The sequence below is a fragment of the Dendrobium catenatum genome, unplaced genomic scaffold, assembly GCF_001605985.2.
Source record: "Dendrobium catenatum unplaced genomic scaffold, ASM160598v2 fragScaff_scaffold_923, whole genome shotgun sequence".
NCBI lineage: Eukaryota > Viridiplantae > Streptophyta > Magnoliopsida > Asparagales > Orchidaceae > Dendrobium > Dendrobium catenatum.
Window position 1 is genome coordinate 1262170 of NW_021319385.1, and position 16602 is coordinate 1278771.

The window sequence follows — 16602 nt, forward strand, 5'->3', positions numbered from 1 at the left end:
AATCTGGGTTGTACTATATCCATTTTTATAAATGATGAGATGCTCATTCTTTTTCTTAAATAAGGTATTAGCAATTGAAAAATCATAAGCTAAACAAAAATCTAAAATGGTCTTGCCACCTTCATTTGTTGTTTCAAAACCATAGCCACCATGAATGCTTTTAAAATCATCTACCTCTCTACCAATATGTCCATTTAAATCTCCTTCAATAAAAACTCTTTCTTCTAGAGGTATCTTTTGTAATAATTCTTCTAAGTCATTCCAAAAATTTAATTTAAAACTCATATTCAAACCTACTTGAGGAGCAGAAGCACTTATAATATTAACAATCTTATCATCAACAATCTTTAAAGTTGTAATTTTATCTTCAATCCTATTAATTTTTATAATATTATCATTCAAACTCTTATCTATAGTAACACCTACACCATTTCTAGTACGACTCCTACCCGAATACCAAAGTTTAAATTTTAAACTATCAATTTCCTTAGCCTTCTCTCCAACCCATTTAATTTCTTGAATGCACAAAATATTTATCTTCCTATGAATCATAATATCTAATAATTACATTAATTTTCCAGTAAGAGAACCTATATTCCAAGTTCATATCCTAATTTTAGTTCATGGACTAGCTTCTTTGCCCACATCCGTCCTTGATGTGGGAACCTTTGCCTATTTAACACTGCACCCGGGCACTGGTGCAGCGGCCCTTGCACACTTGTCATTGTATTCAGGCCATATAGTGCGTCGCTTCCAAGGGATGCCCTAACATTAACATAATTTCTTAAAAGATTCATGTCATTATTATTCGACAAGTTTTACACTAACTGTCGACTACTTAACGCAACCCTCCACTTTTCTCATCCAAGACTTGGGACCTGACAACGATAGTGTTTCACTCCAAAATGCAATGAAACTAAAAAATGTCGTGATTCATCTCCAATCGAACTCCATTTTACGCGCTTCTGCGAAGGTAATCATATTTCTCCTCTTTCGCGCGCTTCTTCGACAAATCCGGTTGAGACAGAAAAATTGCGTAGGTGAATAGTGCAACGCCAATATTGCTGTCGTACTGCTCACCTGCAAGCAAATAGCGGAAGATTTGTGTTCGGCTGGAGCGACCGAACGATGTCATATGCATGTTTGGCGTTCGGTTGGAGATGCTCTAAGAGGAACACACATGCTATCCCCTATGATGCCTATCTCCTTCTCATGCTATTAAATACTGTCGATGCCCCTTTAACAAGCTCAAAATCTCGTTGATAACATTCTCCTTCACATGTCGTTCGCGTTCTGTGTAAAGGTTTGAAGTTGCATAGAAACCAAGTCAGAACCAGTTTTATTTTGAGCAGGCTTTAGTAAGCAATTCTTGATAAAAAAAAATAAAAAGTGGGGATATTTTGATGCAACCCGAACTTCGGAGCATATTTCTCTAAGAAAATAAAAAATCAGTATATTTGGCTAATTTCTTAAGTAAATAAACTCAAATTTCTCTTCACATACGACTTAATTCTTAGGCATTTATAAATTCAATACATAAATCTTTATATTTTGTTACCATTCCATCTTTTTCTTCAAAACATATAAAAAATACTTCTCGTATCCATATATATTTAGGATTTAGATATAAAGATACAGAAATCTTTACATTTTGTGCAAACTGATCTCTTGGTTGATCATTCTTCCATCAGGAACTTGCGAATGAGAGATTGGCACTGGAGCTGGCGAGGGAAACAAAGATCGCCGTGGAAGCAACGGCAGTTTCTCAGGAAAAGGGGAGCTCGATCACAGCGGCGGCGGTCGGGGCGTCTCTAGGTGCCGGCCTTGGCCTCATAATGGCTGTGGTGATGGGAGCAGCCTCCGCCTTGAGGAAACCCTAACATCTTTCACCTTCTGGACATGATGAAAATGGTATTTTTTTTGTTACTGGATTAGATTAGATTCACCAAGTATATTTTCATTTTTTTTTGTTTATAACTCTGCACATTCTTGTACAGGCAAGATGCTTACATTCTATGAGCATGCTGCCTTGTTTTTTTTTTATTAAAATGTTCTTCAACTCATTGAATAGATACTGTAAAATGAGACATTTTTAAAGTTATTTTTATATAAATTATAGTATGATTTGAGAAGTTTAGCAAAAGATAACTTTGTGTCATCTGTCAAATGAAGCATAAAAAACTATGAAGCTTATTATTACGATAGTTAATCATATTCAAGATTAGGTATATCAATGAACTTATGATACTATTTATTTGAAATAGTCTTACTCAATCATATACAAAAGTATGATAAAATGGTCCATTGATTTTTTATGAACGATCAATAAATGATCATTAGAAATTAAAATAGTTGCATTATAGGGTTATTCTGATTTTTTTTTAAAGATTTGTAGGATCAAAATAATTTTGTAATATAGTTTAAGAATTTTTTATCCTTTGTAAAAAAAAATCAAGAGATTAATTTTGATATTTTTATAGCAAAAATATTCTTAATATTTTGCTAATTCAAACTATCATAAAGAGATTATTTTGTGCGGAGATCGGGCGTGGAATGTTGTTTGGAGATCAATCAGAATGTCTCATGTCAATAGTGTCGATTGGTACAGAACAGTATTGAGCTGTAGTATCAAATAAACAGTAGATGTGATGTATTATGATTGGTCTCGAGCATAATAATTAATCCTATCCTAAGAGTCCAGTAAAAAATCAAAATAACTAGTTAGAATTCTATACCTTCTAGAAAGTCTAATGGCCGGACGGTAATCTTGTACAGCCTTTGACTTTCAAACATTCAAACAAAAACGCCAAAGCAAGACCAGTGATCTAATATCTTAATAATTATATTCACCATCTCAACAAATTTATGGATATCAAAAGCGTCAACCGAGCACAAGATGGCATAACGGATGTAGATAGATTGAAGCTTGGCTCGATTTTTTTGGTTAATTTGATAATTTATTTCTTTGACTGTTGCTATAATTTGAGAAATTATTCCGTGTAGAATTGGACGTAAAGTTACATCACAATTCAGATATAATTCTACGTCTAGACTCTGCACAGAATAATTAATTCTTTCCTGAACGTTGAATCTCATGGTGCAGTTCTATTTGTGACTCAAATAAAAAAATTAACATATTTATCCCAAGAAATTAAAAGAGATAAAAAAAATAAATGGAATTAATATATGTCATCATATTTTTCTTTATTTTCTGGCTTTACATATAATAAAAACAATTAATTTTGTATAAACCTTATCCAATATTAATATTAACGTGTAATAAAAAAGACTTAAAACGAAGAACTCTTTGATCAAAGGAATGGTTAATATAAAGGAAGAATGAGAACATTTAGTTCAACTTCACATGATATGATTTTATTTAAAAATATATTAAAGTTGAAATACTATCATTAATAGCTCATTTCATTTTATCGTTCATAACAATATTATCTCATTAATTTTCAGATCTTACTAAATATATGATTTTGCAAACAAGTTTGCTAAGAATTTGCTGACTTTTCAATGCTGCCTAAAAATTCTGATGGATAAAGTAATCCAAGATCTGATTTGAATGCAGAAAATGAGGAGAACATGAAGGTTTCATTTGGAGAGAAATTATTATGTGCGGTCATCGAACAATTCAGAGACGAATCAGAGCACGACATGTCACTCAGTATCGAGCAGTACATAATAGGGGTGATGATAAGCGAGCGGTACATAACAGGGGTACAAAACAAAACAAAAAATGAGGTGGCACATTCTGATTCGCCTTTAGACACCGCTCGAATGATAGCACAGAATAATCCCTCTCATTTGGGACAATTTTTTTACTGCTTCTTAAATCAAAATTTTAATATAATAATTTTAATTTTTTATTAAATTTTTATTTTAAGAATGCATTAAAGAAGTTGTCCCAAGAAGTCTAAGGTTTTATTGGGACGCATTTTTAATGATTATTAAAACAGGTTTATAATATGAAAGTTTTAATTTTTATATTAAAAAAATCACTTTAAAAACAAATAAAAAAACCGTGTCAAATGAAGCACAAGTCTCAGCTCAAGATGCTTGGTATTATAAGGAAGAGTTTCGCCATCTCCATAAATCCCCACCGCGCCTTAGCCCTCAACGAATCCCAGAAAGCTTCCTTCTGCAATCTCGACCTTCTCGATTTCCCTGTTCTTCATCCATCTGTTCTTCCACGACGCAAAACCCGCTCTTTTCTCACAAAACAGAGCAAGAAAAGCTTATCAACGATCATGTCGAGAATTTCAGGCAATCACACGGCCGATCAGTATGAAATCCCGCAGATTCTGAAGCCAAGAACCGTGGTTAAGAAGGTTGTGGCGAAAGAGCAGGGGGAGGGAGAGGGAGCTACAGTAAGGAGAAGTATTGGAAGGTGATTTCTTTCTTTTTCAGTTTCATTGGAGTTTGGAGTTTATCTGACATTGTGTTTTAATGGCGTTTCTCTTCTCAGGCCGGAGCATAAAAGTCTGGATCCTTTTCTAATGCTGGATTATGCAACTGGTTTGTTTCTGCTCTTTCTCCTACACTTTTTTATCTGTTTCTTTTGTTTTCTAATATGATTTCTCTCTGAAATTGTTCACAGTTGCTCCTCCTGCTCGTTTTCCTTTTCACCCTCATAGAGGTGAGCAAATGGTCAAGATTTCAATAAAAACTAATTCATTTCTTCTGCTACTGATCTCATCTAACTAAAAAAAGTGTATTTTTATATGTTTTTTATCTTCATACAGGAATTGAGACTGTGACTTATGGGTTAGAGGTAATGTACATTTTGTTTTGAATAACTTTTTGTGGTTATTTTTTCACTATTTTTAAAAATTCTTATACTAAAAACTGCAGTAAAAATCAGTAAAAAAATTGGAGCCTCAGAAGACTGAAAAAATGCTAATTTTTGTTTAATTGGTGTTTCCTATTTTTTTAAAGGACGCTATTGTTCTTCTTCTAACTTCTACTTAAATTCAGGGAGACATCACCCATGAAGATTTTGATGGCCGCAAGGGCATAATAAGGCCTGGAGATGTTCAGGTCTGTTCTATAACCATTAGAAAATATAAAATAAATCTCTGAATTTAAACTCCCAATCCTATGTGAGATTAATGATATATTCTTTCCTATTTCTTCAATATTTTCTCTGCAGTGGATGACCGCAGGAAGAGGAATAGTTCATGCCGGAAAGCCGATCGGCGACAGCGCCAACAAGAATTTCCAGCTGTGGATCAATCTCTCCTCCAAAGACAAAATGTGAGAAAAATATTTTCAGATTCTTCACAGGGTGGATCAACCTCTCCTCAAAGAAGATAGAATTTAGTAATGATAAAATGCCCAAAAACCAAAAAAATTTAATTTTTGTTTGTTCGCAGGATTGATCCGAGCTACCAAGAAATTCAAAGCGAGGACATAAAAAGAGTTCAAATTAACGGCATCGAAGTCCGCATAATAGCAGGGGAAGCATTCGGCGTCCGCTCTCCTATCGACACCCGAACTCCGACCATGTATCTAGACTTCACCATGAATCCCGGAGCTCAGCTTCATCAACCCATCCCTGAAGACTGGAACGCCTTCTTCTACGTAATCGAAGGCGAGGGGGTCTTCGGCGACGAAGGCTCCGTCCCTTTCTCGAGCCACCATAATCTGGTTTTGAGCAAAGGAGATGGAGTGAGCGTGTGGAACAAATCAGGGAAGTTGCTGAGGTTTCTGCTCATTGCAGGGCGGCCATTGAATGAGCCGGTGGTTCAGTATGGGCCATTTGTCATGAATACGAGGGAAGAGATAAGGCAAGCTTTTGAGGATTATCAGCTCTGTAAGAACGGATTTGAGAAGGCGAAGGAGTTGAAGCTTCAGGAGTAGGAGGAGATGATGGAAGACATGCGAGTAGAATAAGAGCCGTTGCATTTCTATAGTAGAATAAATTATATGCATTTATAAAAATTTATGAATTTGTTGTATGTGTTTTGTATTTTGCTCCTATAGAAAGGGAATGGGTCTCAAAAAGAGTAATTATTCTGTGCGGACGTCGAACTGCATCATTCGGAGACCAATCAAAATGCACTATGTCAGTAGTAATGGTGTGACATGACACATTCTGATTGGTTTCTGGACGACGTTCGACGTACGCACAGAATTATTTCTCCTCTTTTGAATTAAACTGTTTAGTATCCTATTGGAAAAACAATGCACTTTTAATTTTCTTGCACTATGTGATACCCTCATTAAAAATGAACTATAATGTCACTAAGCTTCATGATGGACAATCCATTGAAAATATTGATAGTTCTATTGATGTTGCGCTACTTCTCGAGAATGATAGCAAGCACACAACATTGATCTTTTTATCAATTTTAATGATCATAGAGCTCAATTACCACATAATTGAGCTGAACTCATTGATGTGATTGATAATCAAGGCTTCTTTTGCGATCTTGAAACTAAAAAATAAGTGAGCAATGTGTATTATTTTCCAAGAACAAATTTTTTATATAATGGAGGATGTCTTCATTATGCCTATTATAATGGTCTTGTGGAAGATGTTCAAGATGTCATTCATGATAAGAAAAAAGAGAATTAGCGCAAAGATTCATTATCCATTAAGCTGCTCTTCCATATCAATTAATTATTTCTTTTAATGATTGATGGAGCCATTGGCAGAGCAAGAAAATTTATTCTGGGAGGGGCTTAAATTAAAATAATTTTGTTTTCCATCTAGTATAGAATGTTAGAATACATTAAAATAGTTCTACTTTTCGTCTCACTAATGGAGCTAAGAGGAGCTATAAGATCAAAATAAAAAATGCAGATAACATAACCCTTAGAGCTTATAAGACATAAATATCTTCCCACGGACGATCTCCATTTGGGGGTGAGAGAGGAGCGAAAGGGAAAATGAAAGTCGTGCTGAAGGTCGTGAATCGAGAGTTGCGAGAGACGAGCAAAAGAGAAAATGAAACAGGCCGATTAATGCTAATGAGCTGCGTTATTATAGACTTCCCAATGACTCTTTTTGAAAGAACGGGAATAAAAAAACTGAAAATAATCAAAAGGCTCCACCGATTAATGCTAATAATATGTTTTAGGCAAAAAAAAATAGATAAACTTTGATCAAAAGTAGATCTAAAAGCTTTTAACAGCTGATTAGAAAAAATATTGATAAGTGAAACACAAAAAAAATAATGACCATCGGGCTCCTCTTCTATTCTAATTGATGGTAACTTCTTCGTGAAGGCATATGACCATCTTCTTATTATAAGGGCCTTCCAACCTCATATCGAGTGGTACCGAGCACGATACAGAGCCGCAGTATAAAGTGGGGGCAACGTTGAGCATTCTGATTGGTCTCTGGACGACGTTTAGCGTCCGCACATAATTATTTCTCTAGTATCCTATTGGAAAAATAATGCACTTTTAATTTTCTTGCACTATGTGATAGCCTCATTAAAAATGAACAATAATATCACTAAGCTTCATGATGGACAATCCATTGAAAATATTGATAGTTCTATTGATGTTGCGCTACTTCTCGAGAATGATAGCAAGCACACAACATTGATCTTTTTATCAATTTTAATGATTATAGAGCTCAATTACCACATAATTGAGCTGAACTCATTGATGTGATTGATAATCAAGGCTTCTTTTGCGATCTTGAAACTAAAAAATAAGTGAGCAATGTGTATTATTTTCCAAGAACAAATTTTTTATATAATGGAGGATGTCTTCATTATGCCTATTATAATGGTCTTGTGGAAGATGTTCAAGATGTCATTCATGATAAGAAAAAAAGACAATTAGCGCAAAGATTCATTATCCATTAGGCTGCGCTTCCATATCAATTAATTATTTCTTTTAATGATTGGTGGAGCCAGTAGCAGAGCAAGAAAATTTATTCAGGCGGTCTAAATTAAAATAAATTTGTTTTCCATCTAGTATGGAATGTTAGAATACATTAAAATAGTTCTATTTTTCGTCTCACTAATGGAGCTAAGAAGAGCTATAAGATCAAAATTAAAAATGCAGATAACATCCCACGGACGATCTCCATTTGGGGGTGAGAGAGGAGCGAAAGGGAAAATGAAAGTCGTGCTCAAGGTCGTGAATCGAGAGTTGCGAGAGACGAGCAAAGGAGAAAATGAAACAGGCCGATTAATGCTAATGAGCTGCGTTATTATAGACTTCCCAATGACTCTTTTTGAAAGAACGAGAATAAAAAAACTGAAAATAATCAAAGGGCTCCACCGATTAATGCTAATAATATGTTTTACGTAAAAAAATAGATAAACTTTGATCAAAAGTAGATCTAAAAGCTTTTAACAGCTGATTAGAAAAAAATATTGATAAGTGAAACAAAAAAAATAATGACCATCGGGCTCCTCTTCTATTCTAATTGGTGGTAACTTCTTCGTGAAGGCATATGACCATCTTCTTATTATAAGGGCCTTCCAACCTCATATCCTCTCAAGTTTTCTAACACTTAAATATGTTTTCCTCCCCAAACCCACCTTCTTCTCTTGAGCCTAGAAAGTATCATTGCTTGCCTTCTATTTCTCGTGACTCCACGTAAGATCATCTCCATGGTGAGCAATTTTTTGTTATGTGCACCTCTGAAACTCATTATCCACCATACATATTTCACGTACGTAGATCTACATCTGTTGTTTGCACATAATAATTTCTCAATTTTGTAAGAGTCCGACGCAATAACATATTTTCTTACTACTTTTTTCACGATGAATTAGTCATGCATGCATGCAATGGTTCACTCCAAGGATTGGATTTACAAATAATATTTGCAGCACCTACATCTAATATTGCATCCTAGAATATTTGTGGTGGTAGAGAAATATAAAATTTAACGTCTTAGTTCTGTATGAAGATTCAGCACATAATCAGATTAAAAAAATGGTGTAGCAATCATAAGATACAACATAATTTTTTACGTGGAAAACCCCTGAAAAAAGAGAAAACCCATGGGGTCTAGCCCAATTTGAATGAATCTACTAGTGTTTCCAATCAATTACAAATGAGGCCCTTCCTTGGGGGGAAGGCCTTGGGTTGATATATCAAATATACATTATATAAAGTGCATTACATGATCAAAATTGGAAGAATTAATATTGACATGTTCGTTTAGTCGACAGGACCTTAGTCGGCGGACAACGGAGATCGAAAAGATAGTAATCGGGTGACGATGGTCAAAATAATTATAGTCAAAGGGCGACGGAGGTCGAAAGGATCGTTATCTGACGATGAAGGTCAAAAGGACTGTAATCGACAAGAAATGAAGGTCAGAAAGACCATAGTCTGACGATAGAGGTCAGAAGGACCATTATCTTGTAATGGAGATCGAAAGGACCATAGTCGACGAGCGATAGTGGTCAAAAAGACTGTTGTCTGATGAAGAAGGTAGGAAGGACCGTAATCTAGCAATGGAGGTCGAAATTAAGTATCATAGTCGACGGGTGATAGTGGTCAGAAAGATCATTGTATGGTGGCAGAGGTTGGAAGGATTGTATTCCGTCCAACCATCGTCGTAGTCTGCGGGCGATAGTGGTTAGATCGAAAGACCGTAGTCGGCAGGTAGCTGATGTCAAAAAACTGTAGTTTGGCGACATAGGTAAAAAACATCGTTGTCTTGTGACGGATGTCAGAAGGACAGTATTCGGCGAGAGGTTGTGGTCAAAAAGACTGTTGTTAGGTGGAAGTCCAGCAATAATTGGAAACCACGTGGAAGTTCAGCGTCACTCTGTGGTGGGGTAGAAATTCGATGACAGTCGGTGGCCGAGGAGAAGTCTGACGTCAGTCAGTGATATGGCGGAAGTCCGACGACAGTTGTTGGCCAGGCCGAAGTCTGGCGATAGTTGGTGGCCGGGTGAAAGTCTGACGGTGGTCAAGAAAGAGTTTGGTGGCAAGAGAATTCTAATTTCTCTTCTTCCTTCTCTTCCTAGCTTGGGTCCCCTTCCTTTCGTCAGAAATGAGGGGTTTATTTATAGTTTGGTAAGACTGGCATGATCAGTAAACAGGAGGCAGATCAAGGTAAGTGGGGTGTTGTTTGAATGGACATCTGATGTTGATTTTCTTTATCGTGGACCATTTATTGAACATTTGAATGCTTTAGTGGTGTCAGAATTTGACCGTCTTGGGCTCTTTGGATTCTTTTCATTGAGCCGCTCGATTCAACTATAAGCATGTCATGCTTGAAAACTGTTTGGTCATCCAAGTATAGTTTGAACCTTCGAAATGTACTTTGGAGCTTCGATTTGGTCTCATTTGAAATCAGATTAAGTTGAATTTGGTGTCGTTGAGTTAATCTTTTCGAGACGTTCAGTTCGACTGTAAGTTTGTAAAAATCAAAGTTTAAATGATCCTATATTTTAATTTTAGAAGTTTCCAACTTGATTTTGCCTCGAGATTCATGCCCGATCAAGATAATTTTTTGATGATATATCAATACCGAATATTATTTTGAAGTATTTTATACTTATATTTCTCTAAAAAATAACAAAGAAAATAAGAATTCACTCAATTATTTGTAAATAACAAATATATTTTTAGTGATTTCACTTTCTCTCACTTTTAATATGAAAATAAGCTCATTATTCTTCAAACAGTTTTGAAAAAAAAAACTATGAAGTTCAAAATTAATGCTTATATCTAATTGAATTAAGAAGTTTTATTATTTTTTAAATCCAAGCAATCAAAATAGCCCTAATTTCATCTACAAGCTCAGAAATATTCTATACTAACCAACATGAATTAAATTAGATATCAATAAGTAGTAGGTGGCGCATGTGCTAAGGCTCCTACCTTCCAAATAGAGAAGAATAGAAATTTTCAAATAGATTCATATGAGGCTGTATCATCACATGCATCAGCTTTTTGTCACACAATTTAAATAATTGACCATATAAATTTTATTTCCCATTGCATTGCTTATGACTTTGACTCATTCATCCAAAATTAAATTGTGACAAAGGCCAATTGACTAGGGTTGTAAGTGAATCTCACTGACTTTCAAGATGGTTCGGATTAGGCTCGATAAATGGCTCATGAGCCGATCTCGATGAGCTAATGAGTCAAGTTTCAGCCAGTCCCAACTTGACTTATTAGCTTCCGAGCCGACTAGCTTAAAAAAATATTTGTAATTATATTTAAGTCATGTTATCTTTCCTTTTTTTATCATTTTATTATAATAAATGTCTGGGTCATACTTATTTTCTCTTTTTTATAACAAATGAGCTAGCCGGTGGGTCGATTCGATCTCATAAAATTAAGCTCGGGCTTGAGCTCAATTTCAATTAATTAATCAAATTTAAGCTCAACTCAATAGTAGTTCGAGCTCCATTGATAACAACTCATTTGATAATTATTTATTAAAATTATTTGATTGAGGCTTCGTTTGGGACGGCTTTCTTACTGCTTCTTAAAGTAACTTTTTAGTTAAAATTTTTTAATTTTTATACTTAAAAGCTGCTTTAAAAGCAATAAAAAAAATCACTCAAAACGAAGCCTGAGTGTGATGACCGATAGGTTTGTTTTAGTTAGAAGTAATTTATGACTTAATTATGAATAATCACATCGATTAGTTAGAGAAAGTCGATCTCTCATTTAATTTAAGTCAAATTTTCGGCATTCAAATGGAGCTTTAATTTTCTAAGATGAATGGAGTAATTAATTAATGGTTGGATAAAATGGAAACCAAAATTATTAATTGTTCAACTGCTTCAATTACATGAGCATTGCGTAAAAAAGCCTAATGTGTTTCAATCACGGCAACAAAACAAAGCGCAAGATGTCGCGTCACCCGCCGTCACACCCATTGGACAGCCTGTTAGCAATGCCACGTGTCACAATTTAAGATCATGCGGTGGATGTGATTGAACGGAACATCACACCAATATTTTCTTAGGACCTATCCATTTTTTGACTTTGCCTTCTCCTTGTTTCTAGATGTTCATATATATATATATATATATATATAAGTTGTATTTGGAAACTATATTATTTTCATTGATTGCTTTTATTAATCCAAAGCAATAAAAAAACTCTCCCATATAAAGTCTAAGATTTTGTTTGGGACAGTTTTCTAAAACAGCTTTTAGTATAAAAATTTTTTACTAAAATTTTTTTTTAATAAAATGAAAGTTATTCTAAACAAAGCCTAAATAATAAATGTAATATCTCTCTTAAAAAAAAAAGAGGGGTTTAGATGGGAAGTGTTTAAAGGCTCTTTGAATGCGTTGACTTTGTTGTGTGGTGAGTTCTTGACTTCTCTTGATTTTTCCTGTCTCTATTTTTGTTGTGTTTTACATTTTTTTTCAGTGGTTATTGTGAATTCCCTATTATATATTGTGTGGTTGTTGTTGCTTCTTTGTTCTAGATTGGTTTTCTTTGGTTCCCTTTTGGTGTTTTCTTTTTATTATTTTTCGCTCTATTGTAATAGGTGGAGCCATTAGCTCATAAGTTTTACTTCAATAATTTTATTTTTAGAGATCTTTTGATTCTCTAAGGATCTGTATTTCTTTTGTTTATAGAACACGTAAATTCCTCTATGGGTTGATTTTGAGTTAGAGGTTTTCCTTACTATAAAAGCGATGGAAGATAATGAATTAGTTAACTCCAACCCTATAGTAACATATTGAAGTAATTTCTAATGAATTTCAGCATATCATTCAATTATCTTATGATCCAATTGAACATCTCATTAAGCTATCATAACAATTTCTTGTAATAATCTGCTTATATTTTATTCACCAATACAAGTTAATCATTCAATCAATATTAAAAAGTAATTGTCTATATTGCACGTGGACAATGCTACAAAATATGTGATCCATCAATTTATTTATTTATTGTAAAGATAGATATATAATGATATAAGTTTATCATTTGTTCATTAAGTATAAACTAAAAGGTTAGCACAAATATATAATGGGCATAAGACTAAGTATAGATATTATTATGGGTTTGTTTGAGACTCTGGTAATTTTTTATAATATGATTATAAAGTTATTGTAGGAATAATAATTTAGTTACTATGATTACAAAAAATAGATTTTCCCTACATAAAATTTTGAAAATATTGAGAAAACAGTAGCTACATAAAATTATTGTTGTTGTCTGGAAAATAAAACAGTACTGAGAAAATTATCCTGAGCAAACTCTAAATCTATGTGGAATTGGAGAAATTTCTTATAGTTGCATTCATTAAAATTGAAGTTTGAAATTTCTAAATTAGAAATCAATGAGTACATTAGTTAAGCCAAAACTCTTTGATATATCATCCATCAAAGGTTATAATATTCATTTTCTATCAAACTCTTATCAGATCTCCATGAAACGTCATAGAGAAATCTCTAGTGGGAACTTAATAAGTTTGAAGAATCCATAATATATGATCTGCTTCTATCTAATTTTTTGAGACTACAAATTATTTATTTTTATTCACTTTATTTTGACAATCTTTATAATCATGTCTTGTATTATTTCTCTATGGTTTCTTAATTTCTCACAACTTTGAATTATCATCGATTCCTAGGCTTTATTTAAGACAATTTTTTTAGTGATTTTAAAAGTAGTTTTTTAATAAAAAATTAAAATTGTTATACTAAAAAATTACTTTAAAAGTAATAAGAAAACCGTCTGAAACAAAGTCTTAGGTTTTATTTGAGACGACTTTCTTATTTCTTCTTAAAACAGAGTTTTAATACAAAAATTTTAAAAGTTAAAATTTTATATTAAAACTCTATTTTAAAAAAATAATAAAAAAGTCGTCCCAAATAAAACCTTAATCTTATGAATTATATTTTTAATTTTTATAATAAGATGAAATTATTCTCCATGAAAAAAAATCTTTAATGTTTGTGGATTATTTTTTAAAATAAAAAAACTCGAATTAAATTTATAAGCATAGTTAAAAAATAAATAATAGAAAAATTTATTCAATGCATTCTTACTCATAAAATCAAATTTCTTAAGAGATTTTTGTTCAGAATTGAATTTTTGACCTGTAAATTCTGCCTTAAAGAAGAACATTATAAAGAAAAACCAAATATCCGAGTTGAAAAGTAGAAGTCCCACCACGAGATGATGGCTTTATAAGAATTTTCTCTCTCTCCTCCATAAATTGCCACCAATTCTTCCACCCCCCCAATGCTAACAAAAAAATTCTTCGTTCCCAACCGTTTACAAAAATCTTCCTTCTCAAATCTTAAGCTTCTCAATCCCCTTCTTCTTCCTCAATTTGCTCTAATTCCAAAGCCCAAATCCATATCTTTTCTCACAAAACAGAACAAGAAAAGCTTTTCAGCCATCATGTCGAGCACCTCAACCAATACCATTTCCGATCTCCATGAAAACCCTCAGATTCTGAAACCAAGAACTGTGATTAAGAAGGTTTTAGCTCAGGAGCAGGCAGAGGGTGTGGGAGCTACAGTTCGAAGAAGTATCGGAAGGTAATCGCTTTCCCTATTTTTAAATGCTGTATTGGGTTTTCGATTTTGATCTCAATTGAGGTTTTATGGCGTTCTCTCCTCAGGCCGGAGCTTCGGAATTTTGATCCGTTTCTACTGCTGGATTATGCAACTTGTTTGTTTCTTTTCTCCCTTCCTACTCTTTTCTTCGTCTCTGTTTCTGCTGATTTCTGATTCTTGATGTGGTCTCTCTCCCAATTTGTGAACAGTTTCTCCTCCTGCTGGTTTCCCAGATCACCCTCATAGAGGTAACAAAGTTATCTTAAATTCACAACAAGAAAATAATTTTTCGTTGCTTTTGCTGCTAATTTCATTCCCAGAAAGTCAATAACATAGGAAAATTAAATTTTCTCTTTCTGTTTTTGATCGTGTTCGTGCAGGATTTGAGACTGTGACTTACGTCTTAGAGGTAACACAAAGTTTTCTCATTTAGACAAGTAATCAAATCTCTTCGGTCTCTTTGGGTTGCATTATGCTTGAATTTTATTCTTTCCGAGAAGAAAATTGAAAAACTGAGATCGATTCATAATTTTCTTTTGAAATAATTAAACCTACTGCACAAGAGTTAGATAGAGGATATCGCTGCTTCTTTGAAATTTCAAGCTAATTCTATTGCCTGATGCTTACTGAACACAGGGAAATCTCGCCCACGAAGATTTTGCCGGCCACAAGGGAACCATCGGACCCGGAGATCTCCAGGTCTGCTCTTTAAACATTCTATTCAGGAAAAAAAAAAAGTCAATAACTCAGTAATTGCACTAAACTTATATGATTCATCGCCCAATTCTTCAACCTTTCTTCTGCAGTGGATGACCGCCGGCAGAGGAATCCTCCATTCGGAAATGCCGGTGGGCAATAGCGTCAACAAGGGGCTCCAGCTCTGGATCAATCTCTCTTCCAAAGATAAAATGTAAGGGAAAATAATGAAAAAAATTGTGTCAAAATATCTCTTGATATAAAAATATTTTCTTGATCACACATGTTTGATAAAATATAAGGGCTTCTTTTGGGACAGTTTTCTAAAGAAACTTTTTAGCGCATGTTTTTTTTTTTAAATAGGAAAAAAGTTGTCCCAAACAAGAGAGATTATTATGTACGGACACCGAACACAGTTCGCCGTCCTGAGACCAATCAGAATTAGCTATGTCAACAGTATCGAGCTCATTACCGAGCCACAGTACCGAGCTAGGTACCGAGTAGGGGTGACGTGGCGCATTCTGATTGGTCTCCGATCGGCATCCGCACAGAATAATTTCATCCCAAATGAAGCCTTAGAATATTGAGTGATAAATCATAAGATATGTGGCTCTAACTCATGACATTGGAGATACAATCATTTCCTTAAACTAATGAATCACTAGTCCTTTCACCTTCTATTCACTCACAAATAGTGGAGAAATTAATTGAATTTATACTGTATATATTTCAAAGTAAATCTAACAACAATAAAATTCTTGAACAACAATAAAATTCTTGTGATCATTAACTGATCTGATCCTTTTGTCTTCTAATTTGCAGGATAGAACCAAACTATCAGGAGCTCCAAAGCAAGGATATAAATAGAGTCCAAAAGCAGGGTGTTGACGTTCGCATCATCGCAGGGGAAGCCTTCGGTGTGCGTTCTCCGATCTACACCCGAACTCCGACCATGTATCTTGACTTCACCATGAATCCTGGAGCTCAGCTCCACCAACTTATCCCTGAAGGCTGGAATGCATTCGTCTACATTATAGACGGCGAGGGGGTCTTCGGCAATGAAGGCTCCTCCCCTGCTTGGAGCCACCATACGTTGGTTTTGAGCAATGGAGATGGAGTGAGGGCGTGGAACAAGTCGGAGAAGCCATTAAGGTTCTTGCTCATTGCAGGGAAACCGATAAATGAGCCGGTGGTTCAGTATGGACCGTTTGTGATGAACACAAATGAAGAGATAGAGCAAGCTTTTGAGGATTATCAGTTCTGTAAGAATGGGTTTGAAAAGGCTAGATATTGGAAGAGGAGGGCGTAGAGGTGCTTTTAAGTGATGAAATTTGGAAGGAAATTGTGAGTTCAAGGGGAAGTGTGATGAGATGTGTTATTAGGTCATTATCATATGTGTGAGATCTAATTTCAAGTTTTTTTT

General features: G+C 34.4%; 3 protein-coding genes across 4 annotated transcripts in view; all 3 read left to right on the top strand.

Annotated features, from left to right (window-relative positions):
- The window catches only part of LOC110108576, a 39722-nt gene extending 37590 nt beyond the window's left edge, over nucleotides 1-2132 (top strand). For both annotated transcript variants that reach the window (XM_028697406.1, XM_028697407.1), the window contains one exon: nucleotides 1692-2132. In XM_028697406.1, the coding sequence (XP_028553239.1) occupies nucleotides 1692-1880 (189 nt within the window). In that variant the 3' untranslated portion in view covers nucleotides 1881-2132. The remainder of the gene's footprint in view (nucleotides 1-1691) is intronic.
- A 1951-nt stretch (nucleotides 2133-4083) lies between these two features.
- Nucleotides 4084-6217, top strand: LOC110108580 (pirin-like protein). Its single transcript, XM_020839273.2, has 7 exons — nucleotides 4084-4396; nucleotides 4475-4524; nucleotides 4607-4645; nucleotides 4752-4780; nucleotides 4984-5046; nucleotides 5159-5262; nucleotides 5382-6217. The coding sequence occupies exons 1-7, from the start codon at nucleotides 4257-4259 to the stop codon at nucleotides 5866-5868; spliced, it is 912 nt and encodes a 303-aa protein (XP_020694932.1). The 5' UTR covers nucleotides 4084-4256; the 3' UTR covers nucleotides 5869-6217.
- Nucleotides 6218-14125: 7908 nt separating this feature from the next.
- LOC110108564 (pirin-like protein) lies at nucleotides 14126-16602 on the top strand. The gene is made up of 7 exons (XM_020839251.2): nucleotides 14126-14465; nucleotides 14549-14598; nucleotides 14693-14731; nucleotides 14864-14892; nucleotides 15120-15182; nucleotides 15290-15393; nucleotides 16002-16602. The coding sequence occupies exons 1-7, from the start codon at nucleotides 14164-14166 to the stop codon at nucleotides 16486-16488; spliced, it is 1074 nt and encodes a 357-aa protein (XP_020694910.1). The 5' UTR covers nucleotides 14126-14163; the 3' UTR covers nucleotides 16489-16602.